Source organism: Zerene cesonia, unplaced genomic scaffold (assembly GCF_012273895.1).
Source record: "Zerene cesonia ecotype Mississippi unplaced genomic scaffold, Zerene_cesonia_1.1 Zces_u001, whole genome shotgun sequence".
Classification (NCBI taxonomy): domain Eukaryota; kingdom Metazoa; phylum Arthropoda; class Insecta; order Lepidoptera; family Pieridae; genus Zerene; species Zerene cesonia.
This window is the reverse complement of record NW_024045131.1, coordinates 2,621,780-2,635,858: the sequence shown is the minus strand read 5'-3', so window position 1 is coordinate 2,635,858 and position 14,079 is coordinate 2,621,780. Positions and strand designations below refer to the sequence as shown.

The window sequence follows — 14,079 nt, the reverse complement described above, 5'->3', positions numbered from 1 at the left end:
TCTCATTTAAACATCGTAAAAAAATCGTATGATCACAACACATTAGCAACTTAAAAGTTGAAATTCAATGGTTTAAATGAGTTTTATCTACAATTATTATAATTCTTATCGTGTTATAGTCATAAAGCTCAGCACCAACAATATACTTATTTATAAAATGTTTGATAATTACATAAAAACACAATCTTTCACCTTGACATCGTAATTTTGACGGATTATTAAAATAACTCGTAGCTCACTTCAATATTCATGAGATGGCGTTGTGAAAGGCAGTGAACTTGAAGTTTCGTTATTATTAAATGGGAAAGTGATAGAAGATAATTTTAATTCATTCAAGTACACGGCCTAATACGTTTTAGTACATATTATTTGAATAACACAAAATAGTATTTCATTACAAGAACGACCTTTACAATCCTATCCCACTCCTACATATTTCCTACTAATATATATGCGAAAGTTTGTAAGGATGGGTGTGTGATTGTTGCTCTTTCACGCAAAAACTACGGAACCAATTGCAATGAAATTTGGTACGTAGACAGCTGGACAACTGGAATAACATATAGGCAACTTTTTATCCCGACATTCCTACTGGATACGGACTTACGCGGGTGAAACCGCGGGGCGCATCTAGTTCTACATATTTTTAATTCATAATTTTTAATTTTTTGTTTTTAATCTCAATTTTAGTTTATATTTTGAACGTCGCCCATGGGGGATGTTAGTTTAACTTGTCTCCTAGTGTATGTGTATGTGTTATCGTAGCTCCGAAACGTATAAACCGATTTTCGTTTAGTTTTATTTTGGATCATCGCGCTTTCGTGGTGGATTACGGCCTGAACCCTCATAGGAGGCCCGTGTCAGCAGTGGCAACATATTTGAGCTGGTGATGATGATGATGATGATGATGATGTGTTATTAGTTTATATTACCTCCATAGTTAAATGTAGTACAAGTAATAATTTAAGATATAAATAATTTATAAGAGTTTTCGATAAAATTAAATACTCACCAATAATGCCAAATTAGGAACAATAATTGTTGTGTTGATATCGATGGTGTTTTCTTCGGGCAGATAGATTAAAAATCGTCTCGCCTCGTACGTCATTGTTTCGTTTTCGTTGAATCGTATCTTTGAATGTAATAATTTTTCTCTAAAATTAAAAATAAAATAGTTAGGATATGCACATACTGCTTAGAGATAATTTAAAAACGTACTTGGGTATAATAAGACTTGCGGTCCACCCCGTTAATAATATAATGAATAAATCGCGTTTAAAATCCGTTAAAAGTTTTTAATTTCTAAATGTATAATACTCGCGTTAAATCAAATACAAGAAAATACTAATTCTTTCAGTGTTAGATAGCCCATTTATTGAGGAAGGCTATAGGCTATATACATACCACGGGCGAAGCCGGGGCGGACCGCTAATAAATAATAAAGCAGTGATGACTCGTCGGTTACGACCTCGGATTTAAAATTAGTCCGGGGGTCGAGACCAAGTGAGCGCGCAAGATATAAATTGATTTTTAAATTCATCTGCCTATGTGGATAACATCACCACCGCTCAAAACGGTGAAGAAAAACATCGTGAGGTAGCAGACATTCGAAGAGTCAACAATTCGACGACATGTGACATCTGCCAACCCGCATTGGGCCAAGGTGGCCAGCGTGGCCTGAACCCTCAATTCAATATAATTAATTACATATACATTTAAACTACAATAACATTATAAAATAACGATAATATAGTTTAATTGAGTCAGTGGTGGCTTTCTCTTACAAGTGGTTTTTGGTTTAATTTCAATATAAAAGTGAAGTCCTGTGTCCCCTAGTGGGGTATGGGGCAGATGATGTACATCTGTTTCACTGATCGATTTTCTTTACGGACAAGTAGGTGATCAGCCTTCTGTGTCCTGCCAGACCGAGACATTTTTTTTTTTGTGCGTCCCCACCGGGAATTGAACCCAGGACCCCTCGGTTCTACGCTGTCGCGTTAACCTCTGTGCCAAGGAGGCGGTCTTAATTTCAATATAGTAACTACTAAATAACCGGGTGTCACTTGCGTAGTATCCGGACAAAAAGTAGGTTATATGCTACCATAATCTGTCTCTGCACGAAATTTCATATACGATAAGATGTTTTCGCGTGAAAGAATAACAAACATCCATCCACACAAATATTCCTTAATAATAAGGAAGCCTCTAAATTTAAGTAGGATGTAATATATTTTACTTACAAATACGTAATTGGTCCTACTTCTTTAACATTGATTTTGTCATCCAGACCCGCCAGAAACCTATCGTGGTTCGTAATATTGAAAACGTACACCCTCGTACGTACTTGGTCTGGCGGGTCAGACCACCATACGTAAGGCGGGAGACCTGTCAGAACATAAAGAAAAAGCAGATTGAAAAAATTCCCAATAAAATAGGCCACAGATTAATAAAACCGTCTGGGAAAAGAGTCGAGCACGCTTCGATACGAATTGGGCCAGCTCGCACCGGGGGTGTATCACACCCCCACAGAAGATTGGCGTCCAGTAGCACGCGAATGTGATTCGTATCGTGAGTGGTGGTCGACTCCTTTTCCTCACCCTTCCCAGACCATTACTTCATTCCTTCATCTTTAATCCTTCCTTATTCTTTACCCATTACAAATAATTTATACTAACATAGTATAAAGTAAAATCTGTGCCTATATATTATATATGTACATTAGTATGTTTACATCTTTGAGACTACACAACGGATTTGATAGTTTTTTTTTAATTAATAGAGCGATTAAGATTCTATATGCATAATAGCTTCTATTAAACTACTTCAAATTTAACGCGTGCGAAGCCGCGGGTAAAAGCTGATAAATAGATAAGAAAAAGACTCACCAGGTCTCATATTTAGTTTCTCCCATAACATTATGTCAGTGGGATTAAAATAAATAAAACCACTTATTGACAGTATCATAAGAATAACTCCCCACACGGATTGGCCCATGGAATCTGAAAGTAAAAGAAAACACGTTTAAAGAGTGATATGTCTATAATATATAATATTTTATCTATAATAATATTATAAAGCTGAAGAGTCTGTTTGTTTGAATGCACTAATCTCATGAACTACTGGTCCGATTTGAAAAATTCTTTCAGTGTTAGATAACCAATTTACTGAGGCTATATATGTACCACGGGTGAAGCCTGGGTGGACCGCTAGTAGATCATATTAGTTATTGAGAACTTTCATAAAAGTATAATCTTGTAGGTTTGGAAGTACGCTATAAAAATAGCAACTAATAAATAAGTTTTTCTCTATTTTCTGTATTATTATGATTTATAGTTTATGTTAAATCCCGGGCTTTCGAATGGCTGGACGGATTTTAAGAATACTCTCATAAGGTTCGGAAAGCAGTTTCTACAGAGAGGAGCCGGCAAGAAACTCTGTAATTGCTCTTTTTAAATAATATCAAACGTTTTATTTCTACATTATAATATGTAAATATGTACAAATATTTACAATGATGCGAAAGAACTGTCCTGTGGTTCTTAAGCGACAACATTCCATTCCATCTTCCATATGTTCATTAAAGCTATAGTAGGCTCTCTGAACTAATACATTTTTAATACAGTTTTTGAATTAACACTACTAAACGATTTGATTCTATGAATTCTAGAAGCACAAGCTATACTTGTTCCATAAATGAATTTTTTACTTTACTAAGCCGGAAAACAGGCATTTCAATTTAACTTCTGTTTCTCGTGTCATAACAATGTCTATCTCTTATAAAAACCGTATTACCGTACCGACCCGTACCGGTTAAATCGTAATATAAAATAGTATGCTTTTTTATCCCAGATGTCGCACAGGATTTTCGGGAATAAACCAAATCAAAACTACTCCTTCTAAAATATTGGTACAGTACCATCTATATAGTACAACTCTTTGAAATGGTTAACAATTTAAGATGTCGAGTTGTCATTGTTGACAACGGTGGTGATTTTTCTAAATTTTAATCGTTATATATCCCGAAACCTATTAAAAGTGATGCCCAGGTATATTCTAAAGGTTTCATATTATTCCAAGTGTTACACAGAATCAGGTGGACCAGAGCTCCTTTGCTTGCTCTGTCATAAAAAAAGCGACGGTGACGACAGTCATTTCACAGATAAATTAGATAATACTCCAAAAATACAGATAAAACAAATTGATTCTGTATGCGCACGCGTTTATACATCTATCTGTGTTTTTACATTGTCTTTCTCACGATCGATGTATTAATATGGTCTATCATTATTTCAATACAATCGACCTGATTATATTATGACAACAGTCACACGTGTGTCTCTGGCTATATGGACAGCGTGATGTAAGGTAATTAGGTTGAATGACAAACATATGGGCATGATCATCCTACTAGTCTTACTAATATAAATGCGAAAGTTTGTGAGGATGTGTGTGTTTGTTGCCCTTCACGCAAAAACTACTGAACCGATTGCAATGAAATTTGGTACGTAGACAAATGGACAACTGGAATAACATATAGGCAACTTTTTACCCCGATATTCCTATGGGATACGGACTTACGCGGGTGAAACTGCGGGGCGCAGCTAGTCTTCTATATATATAAAAGAAAGTGGTGCTAGTTACACTATTTATAACTCAAGATCGGATTTACCGATTTGGCTGAAATTTTTGTGCAGAGGTAGCTTAGACCCAGAAGACGGACATAGAAAAGTTTTTATCCCGGAAATCCCACGGGAACGTGAACACGCGAGCAAAACGGGTCTATCTTTCCTGCGACTACGCGAGCAATGCCGCGGGCGGAAAGCTAGTTAATTACAACAAAAAACTAAACTGCCTTCAAACTGTCAGAATCAGACGAAATTCGAAAGAGGCGGTTCACCCAGAAAAACAAATTTCTTTAAAACCCAAAAAATACAGTTGAATTCAAAACTTAGGCTGATAGTGACGTACCTGATGTGCTAAAAAATTTCATCAATATAGGTCCAGCTTTTAGTAGTAGTACAGATTACCAAATAGTTACTAAATGTAGGTATAACCAGTAAGTTACGTAACACATAACGTAACGTAACGCACTAATCTCAACAACCTTTGGATGTCAATTACTTTTTATATTATAATTTCTGGAATGACAAAGATGGCTGGCTGACTGGTCTATCAACGCACAGCCCAAACTACTGGACCGATCGGGCTGAAATTTGTCATTCAGAAAGCCACTATGATGTGGGCATCCGCTGTGAAAGGATTTCGATAAATAAAACATACCAGATGCGCCCCGCGATTTCACCTGCGTAAGTCTGCATCCCATAAGAACGGGATAAAAAGTTGCCTATCTGTTATTACAGTTGTCCAGCTATCTACGTACAAAATTTCATTGCAATCGGTTCAGTAGTTTTTTCCGGAAAGAGTAACAAACAAACATACATACACATACACATAAATCCATCCTCACAAACTTTTGCATTTATAATATTAGTAGGATAATAGGATAAAATAAAAGGTATAAAATAGGGGATGAAAGTTTACGTGGGCGAAGCTGCGGGCAACAGTTAGTTCTTTATATGATAATTGCCGAGGCTATATATGTACTTGAGGTCCAAGTCCAGGACCTCACAAACAAAATCTTGATTACATTTTTATTAGTATACATTAAAATTAATTAGTCGCAAGTTTAGTAGAAAACTACTTCTTCAGAAGTAGTTCTTGCTAATTCGGCCATTTATTAAGTCACTTCTACTAGTAAAGTATTATGTTATCTGTGGATCTGCTATTATATTATGTCGCGTTTTAGGTGTCACCGAACCTAATTAAAAACTAGGTTAGTGCATGCATACAATCGACAGCCTAACTATTGTGACGTGGTTAATACGTCATTCTAATAAACTTCGAATGGCTCTGATGTCAATCTAAGTGCATACATATATAACACTACCTTCCTATCCTACTATCCTACTAATATTATAAATGCGAAAGTTTGTAAGGATGTGTGTGTGTTTGTTGCTCTTTCACGCAAAAACTGCTGATCCGTTTGCGATGAAATTTGGTACGTAGACAGATGGACAACTGGAATAACATATAGGCAACTTTTTATCCCGATATTCCTACGTGATACGGACTTACGCGGGTGAAACCGCGTGGCGCAGCTAGTACTGATATAAAGCACTTTCTGCGGCAAACGTTGTTCTGTCGTACTCTGATCATTTGGGGATATGAAAAATAGATGCTGGTCTATTCCCAGACCTATATATTATGCAAACAAAACTTCATGAGAATCGGTGAAACCGAGAATTTTATATAATAACTTATAAATAATTTTCTTAAAAGGTTCCGCACTCAAAAATTAAGACGGGACCCTATTGGCTATTAGAAAGACTCCGCTATCCGTCCGTATCTTCCTTTCTCCGGTCTCAAAATATCTCTGAACAAAATTTCATCCAAATCGGACCAGCCTGAGATTTAAGCAAACAAACTCTAGCCATGTACAATACTAGAGAGGGATACATGATGCAGAATAAAATTTTTACCAAACATTACCATTTCTATGAATGAGACAGTATATTATTGTGCCTGAAGAAAAACAAAAATCAGAAAAAGGTTGATTACGCAGGCGAAGCAAGCGGAAAATAGTATGCTATAAATATTTTAGGAAATTGGGTAATATTTCACACATTCGAAATATTAAAATTCAACGTCCTTCGAAGAACAAAGCCTCTATCTTATTTGAATAACAAATTAATTAATAAGAAAACATCAGTGCAGCGTGCGTCGGTTTCCCGCGAAAAGTATTCCGTATTATATCTTATAGCATTATGTTATCTGTGATTATAATAACGTATATTTAATTTTTTTTAAGAAATTGCAATTTGAATTTCGAACTACAGAATTCTATGCCGATTTAAGAATAGAGACGTCAATGACCTTTATACGTCACATGTCATTTGAAACGTACAATTTATACAGAAAGTCGTGTTTGTCTGACTCTTTAATCCGATTTCAATACAAACATTATAGCGTAACCAAGATTATAATTTCGTTTGAATTCACAGCTATGACGTCACAATATGGCAGTATGGCGATCCTATTCATAGTTGGATCACATACTTCACTTCTTAAGGTTACCGCTATTGAGATAAACTATGAAATTAGACGAACTATTAGTACATACTTATTAACTGTCCTTACATAAAATTTTAAGAAAAGTCTATGAAATTATCATCATCATCATCAGCCCTTACATGTTCCCACTGCTGGGACACATGCCTCCTATGAGGGTTCAGGCCATAATCCACCACGCTGGCCAAGTGCGGGTTGGCAGATGTCACATGTCGTCGAACTTTTGATTCTTGGACATGCCGGTTTCCTCACGATGTTTTCCTTCACCGTTTTAAGCAGTGGTGATGTTTATGAAATTATAAGGGTTGTTTTCATATTCCGCGGACGAATTCTAACAAGCACCCGTGGTCACTTATGTGGCTCGACGGAACACAGTGGGGTTTTAGTCGGTAGGAATCCGACATAACCCACGGTCTTTTCCCCAGTGCCTATCTATGCAAGATTTCCCCACTATAAAAAAAGGGTTGTTTTCATGTAATAACCTAGTTCAATATTTAATACTTGACATAAGTAGAAAATGTCTCTCTGTGCGTACGGAACTCTAAAATATCGTATGAATACTCTCAAGTTCATTTCAATCTCGCAATATGAATATAACAAATATTCATATAATAATAATTATAGGTCATGGCGATAAACTTTCCCCTATTTACAGATAGCGATATTAGAGTTATAAAGAAGCAGTGGTGGCTCAGTGGTGAGAACCTCGGACTTCAAAATCGATAAGTCAGGGTTCGAGACCGGGCAGGCGTGCAGGAAATAAATAGATTTTTCAATTTATCTGCACATGTGGATAACATCACCACTGCTTATACGATGAAGGAAAAACATCGTGAGGAAACCGGCATGTCCAAGAATCAAAAAGTTCGATGACATGCGACATCTGCCAACCCGCACTTGGCCAGCGTGGTGGATAATGGCCTGAAGCCTAATAGGAGGCCTGTGTCCCAACAGTGGGAACATATATGGGCTGATGATGATATTAGAGTTAAAATGTTTTGGATTAGTATATAATCCGCTATGAAAAAAACTAAAATAATAAGAAAGAATTTAGGTCTTCCACAGTACGCAGATCACTAGCTGCTACATGCGCTTTTATTCGCGTGGTACTCTGCTAAAATGTAGCCCATGTTTTAATCCAGACTATAACCTATCTCTGTATGAAATCCTACTTCCTACTATATTATCCTATCCTACTAATATTATAAATGCGAAAGTTTGTAAGGATGTGTGTGTTTGTTGCTCTTTCACGCAATAACTACTGAACCGATTGCAATGAAATTTGGTACGTAGATAGTTGGACAACTGGAATAACATATAGGCAACTTTTTACCCCGATATTCCTACGGGATACGAACATTTAAACGTTGAGAGTTTAAATGTAAACTTCATTTTAATGCAAAATATTTCCTTATAACCTGTGAATTACAATAAATCATTTTAAATTTGAATTTGAATATTATTGCTTTAAAATTGTAATGTCTTTAGAGATATCTACAATGTTCTGTACAGATTCAAACATGCCGTACAAACTACATTTTCAATGAATGGAGTTGCGAAAGCTACTGCGATAAAATTTAAATGTTCAACAGTTTCTTCATGAACAATGATGACATTGAATCGCCGAATTAATTGCTTACGTGATTTGAATAATTATTATTCTGTTTACACGTGCTTACTATAAAAATGCCTACTAATATGTGCGAAGTAACTGTTTATCTATCTGTTCTTTACGCCTAAACCACTGAACCGTCGAAAAAGTCTCAAATTTTATCCGATTCATCTTGTATGAAATTGGAATACTTGTTTGAAACATAGAGTACTATTATAATTTATTATATAATAATAATCTTTATTAAAATTATTTACTTATAGAAATACAAAATAAAGTAACTTACTGCAACAAAACGCACTTCGCGCCTTGGATTCATTTGAGCTATCCGAACAAATCATAGAGCATTGCTTCCCTAGATCGCAGTCGTCTACGCAGTTTTCATTATTGTCTTTGGTTTTCTGCAATAGACTATTGAGTGAGTCTCTATTGCTGTCAGAGGGCGAATCTGTCTTGTCAGATGACGTGTCATCTAAATTGACAGTTGGAATGTCATCCGCCATCTTGAATTTGGTTTCTGAAAAAGAGGAATGACAAAATTTTAATTTATTCCATGTAAAAAAAAAAAAATCGATCACACTATTATTCGAGGAATGCTTTACCGATTAAATTCATTTCTTATTAAGTTGTCTATTATAGGAATGTTTTCAAAGAAAAAATTTAAGAAAAATTCAATTTGAAACATTGAATTAGTACCATTGACTTTAGTGCGAAGACAGCGCAGCGCTGTTACCTGTGCTCTTATACAGAGCATACGTGAGGAAATTATTTAATCATGGCGATCCAAATCTAGATAATAAGATAAACGCGTGAAATTATTGTATTGTCACCGATCCATGATTGAACCTAATCTGTCTGTTTAAAGTGGGTCAAAATCCAGTCTAAAGGAGTCGGTTACATGCAAACATACAGAAGCAATATTTTTTTTCTTTTTTTTTTTTATTCATGGTAGGGAAGTGCTAAACCACAATCTCGCCTGATAGTAAGCTGAGATGAGGTCTAAGATGGAGCGCGCTTCTCTAGAAGGTTCACTTTTCTCTTGAAGACCTCCGGATTGTACTATATATAATATACAATAATAATATACCAAACGTACTTCGCACACGCGTGCGTGTTAAAAATAATAGTTTAGCTAAAAAGCAGATAATTATATATGTTAATAATATCAATAAATGAGTTTGTTTTGATAAAATATTTTGCATTAAATTATTCAAATTTCAAATAATTAATTGTTTATGGTATTTCAATTGATAATTAAAAAATCGTCAGAAACATCATTCACAACTTTAACTTTTTCTCATACAGTATTCTATTATCTGTGCCTCTTAATTATATAAGTATAGATTTATTATTATACAGTTATAGATAAAAAACACAGATAGACATGCGGCGTAGTTTTATTTCATTGACATACAAACATAACCGCAGACCTTGTGTATTTAAAGAAAAACATTACTGTGCAGTGATAATAAAGTCGTATTAACGTAATATACAGCCTTTTCAAGGTTTTTTATTTCCTAATCATAAGATTTTGAAGACAATATAAATTGTCTTTATGAATTCACAAATCAATCTTTACTGATAACATAAACTTGAATAGTTTGTTTGTTTGAACGCGCGTATCTCTGGAACTATTGGCCCGCTTTAAGAAATTATTTCACCTTTGGATATATTGATCTTACGCGATCCCTAAGTCCCTGAGAATACAGCTCTTTGTACCATAAAGAAAGCCGGGGCGGACTATTTGTTTATAAACTATCATATTTAAAAAAATATTCTTTACTGGACGCTCGTTGCGGCTTCGCCCGGCATTCCATCAAAATTCCTATTTTATCCCAACAGAACATTTAATCTGTCTGTATACCAAATAATCATTCAGTAGTTTCAGCGTGATTGCCGGACAAACATCCAAACAAACAAACTTTCACATTTATAATATTAGCGTGATTTATAAAAATATCTGTTAAATAGCTTATCGAAACGAATCCAGATAGCACACTGTGATTTATTATTGTTGGTTTGTTGTACACAGAAGAAAAAAACTAAAAAAGCTATAAAATATGAGGAATTTTGACACTATAATTCAATGTTGCCACCCCTACTACTATTATGAATGCGAAAGTAGCCCTGTCTGTTTCTCTTTAAGAATATAGCGTGTTCAGAATATTAATTAACTATAGTAGTGATAATAAGTCACTTTCAGGCTTAAATTGTTTGACTAAATGAGGAAAGTACTGGATTTCAAAGACAAGTGGAAGCCACCGCCCGTAAACAATCGCAATAGTTGTGGTGTTAGGTACTATGTTGGTAGGGTACCTCTTCCGCACTTTTATATCGACCACTTTCGTCAATACGGTAATAAAGTAAAGGCCTATTTCTTTTTCTAGCCCTTCCCAGTCCATTCCTTCTTTCCATCTTCTTCTTGCCATCAATCTTTCCTTATCCCTTATCCCTTAAAAGCGGGCTGCGTATTCTCTGAGGTGTGGGCCTCTGCGAATGTTCATGGGCGGTGGTGATCATTTACCATCAGGCGAACCACCAGCTCAGTGGCCCGCTACGACATAAAAGAAAAGTTCGGAAAAGTGGGGCCTGTATCAATTTAATTAATAATTAATCATTTTTACAAAAATAAAAGGCGGTTTGACTACATATTGTCAGATTAAGACCAAATTAAAAAAAAAGGTGTGTGTGCGAATCACACACGATAGAAGTGCAACTTCAGTAAATCGACAAAAGAATTAATAAAAAAGTACGTATATTTTTGTCTCATTCTTTACCGGCTTCATTCTACACATTTTTGTATTTGTGTCTCTTACCTGTCGTTTTTTCTGTTGCATCAAGTTTTAAATCACAACGATTCTTCAAAAAACTTTATTGTGAGTGATTGATTTTTTTAACATTACAAAAGCAGCAACCCTATTTGCTCGCCTTTCAGAACAATAAAGACTTCTTGAAGGCCTCAATATCGTAATTGTTTTGTAAGCGAAAGCTTTAAGCGTCTACTATAATACTTTAGCTTATAGCTAAATATGGAAAGCTTAGGTAAGCATATTACAATTTGGCGGCTAATTGTCGTGTTCCACGGATGGCCGATCTGAATGTGAGCCATATCCATCCAGAGTTGAGTAATATCTTGGCCTTTATTTTTAACCGACTTCACAAAATAGATGGACAACAATAGGAATGTTATATTTTTTGTGTTTTTTACCTGATAACTTTTTGAGTGAACCGATTTTGATGATGCTTTTTTTTTATTTGATAGCTGGTGCCTACCGTGTAGTCCTATTTTGGTCTCGTTGTCATAATTCGGAGGTTGTATTGTTTTTTGCTTTTTTAATAAAAAAAAATATTATTTATACCTAAAAAACGGTGTCATAACCCTAAAACACATAATAAATTAATACAAACATCAGATTTATCGTTATAATCCAGACGAATTAGAAAGTAGTAGATCCCTTCGCTGTCCTATTTAAAAAACAATCTTATTCCCAAGCGAAAAGAGCTCATTTTTGCATCACATTATTGGGGTAATGTTATGTTTGTACAATAAAATATCGTCAATGTCATGGCAACAATCGCGGAACCTTGACAGACTCATCTTAACCGTGTGAATGATAAAATAATTGTCCCTTTAGTCGATTGTGGGAAGAAGTGGGTCATATTTTTTAGCTATGTTTGAAAGGACGACTTGTGGTAGTTTTTTTAAGTAAATGCATTGTGATTTTTTTTTTAATTCGCCTCTTTGGGGTCTTAATAGATATATGAAAAACAAGCATTTGCGCGTGCGTAGACGCTTTATTTCGTAGTATATTAATAGATATTATTATACATATATCACCCTATCAATTAAAAAAAAACCCCATCAAAATTCGTTGCGTAGTTTTAAAGATTATATACATAGGGACAGAGAAAGCGACTTTGTTTTATACTAGGTAGTGATGTGCTGTGGTATAAATCTTTAGAAATAATGCACTACGTCTATACTCATGAATATATAGTTGAAGAGGTTGTTTGTTTATTTGAACACCTTAATCTCTGTCACTACTGGACCGGTTTCAAAATTTCTTTCACCCTTTGCTAGATAGATCTCTTAGTGCTATAGGCTATATATGTACCTTGAGCGAAGCTGGGGCACCCCGCTAGTATAATATATCCCGTATGGTTAACTAATGAGTAAGTTTTATTCAAAATAATGTATTATACGATCTATATCAACCATTATAATGTTCAAAATATAATCTTAAAGTTATTGCTTCCATTTCATCTAGTAATACTTTTTTAATAACCTCCACTGACGATAATAAACTGTAATTAATGTTAAAAGTCAAATTTTATATAACGAATAAATAGTCACGACCGGTGCATTATGACGAAATTTATAACGCGCAATGTTAATGTGAGAATGGTACTTAATGTGGGTGTAGAGCACGCGTCGGCACGAATTGGGCCATCTCGCACCGGGGACCACACACCCACAGAAAACCGGCGTGAAATAGCATGCTACTGCGTTTCGCACGATGAGTTGGGGAGCTGGATGTTCCTTTTCTTTTCCTCACCCTTCCTAGTCCATTCCTCCTTTCTCGACATCAATCCTTCCCTTAACTCTTACCCCTAAAGTAAGCAGCGCATTCGCAATGGCACTATGTTCATGGCTTGAAAATATACAGCAGAACATATAACTTCCGTTTAGAAATTAAAAACTTTTTAACGGATTTTAAACGCGATTTATTCATTATATTATTAACCCGACATTTCGAACACTTTACAGCGAGCATGGTCATGGAGAGACTGTCTCCCTTCCAATATAATGAATAAATCGCTTTTAAAATCCTTTAAAAAGTATTTAACTTCTAAATGCTATATATAATACTCGCGTAAAATCAAACACAAGAAAATACTATATAACTTTCATTTTTGAAGTCGGTTACAGTGTATGCAAAGTACGTACGAAGGTGCGCGGATCGTGTCATGCTTTTGAGGTCCCTAAGGGCTGGGATTTTTACAAATAAACTAAGCATTTATATAGGTACAAGCCGCCCGCAGCTTCGCATATTCTGATACATATAAAACTACCTCTTAAATCACTCTTTCTATTAAAAAGAACCGACATCAAAATCCGTTGCGTAGCTTTAAAGATCTAAGCATACGTACATACAGACGCAGGAAGTGGCTTTACTCGATACTATGTAGTGATAATAAGAAAACAGTTTCGCATTTTAACCTGATTTAAATAAACGTGAGGCGTGTTTTTAACTTTTATAATGTTAGAAAATTAAACGCAAATATCCATATAATGAATATAATCAATTAATCTGACGGTAGATGACAAAAAGGCACGG

General features: G+C 35.2%; 1 protein-coding gene across 1 annotated transcript in view; it reads right to left on the bottom strand.

Annotated features, from left to right (window-relative positions):
- Window positions 1–14,079, bottom strand: part of LOC119838232 (lysosome membrane protein 2-like) — a 31,173-nt gene that overhangs the window by 7,085 nt on the left and 10,009 nt on the right. Inside the window, exons 2-5 of the mRNA XM_038364084.1 lie at window positions 9,027–9,257; window positions 2,886–2,999; window positions 2,241–2,385; window positions 1,013–1,154 (exon numbers count right to left, since the gene is read on the bottom strand). Of these exons, the coding sequence (XP_038220012.1) occupies window positions 1,013–1,154; window positions 2,241–2,385; window positions 2,886–2,999; window positions 9,027–9,243 (618 nt within the window). The 5' untranslated portion in view covers window positions 9,244–9,257. The remainder of the gene's footprint in view (window positions 1–1,012; window positions 1,155–2,240; window positions 2,386–2,885; window positions 3,000–9,026; window positions 9,258–14,079) is intronic.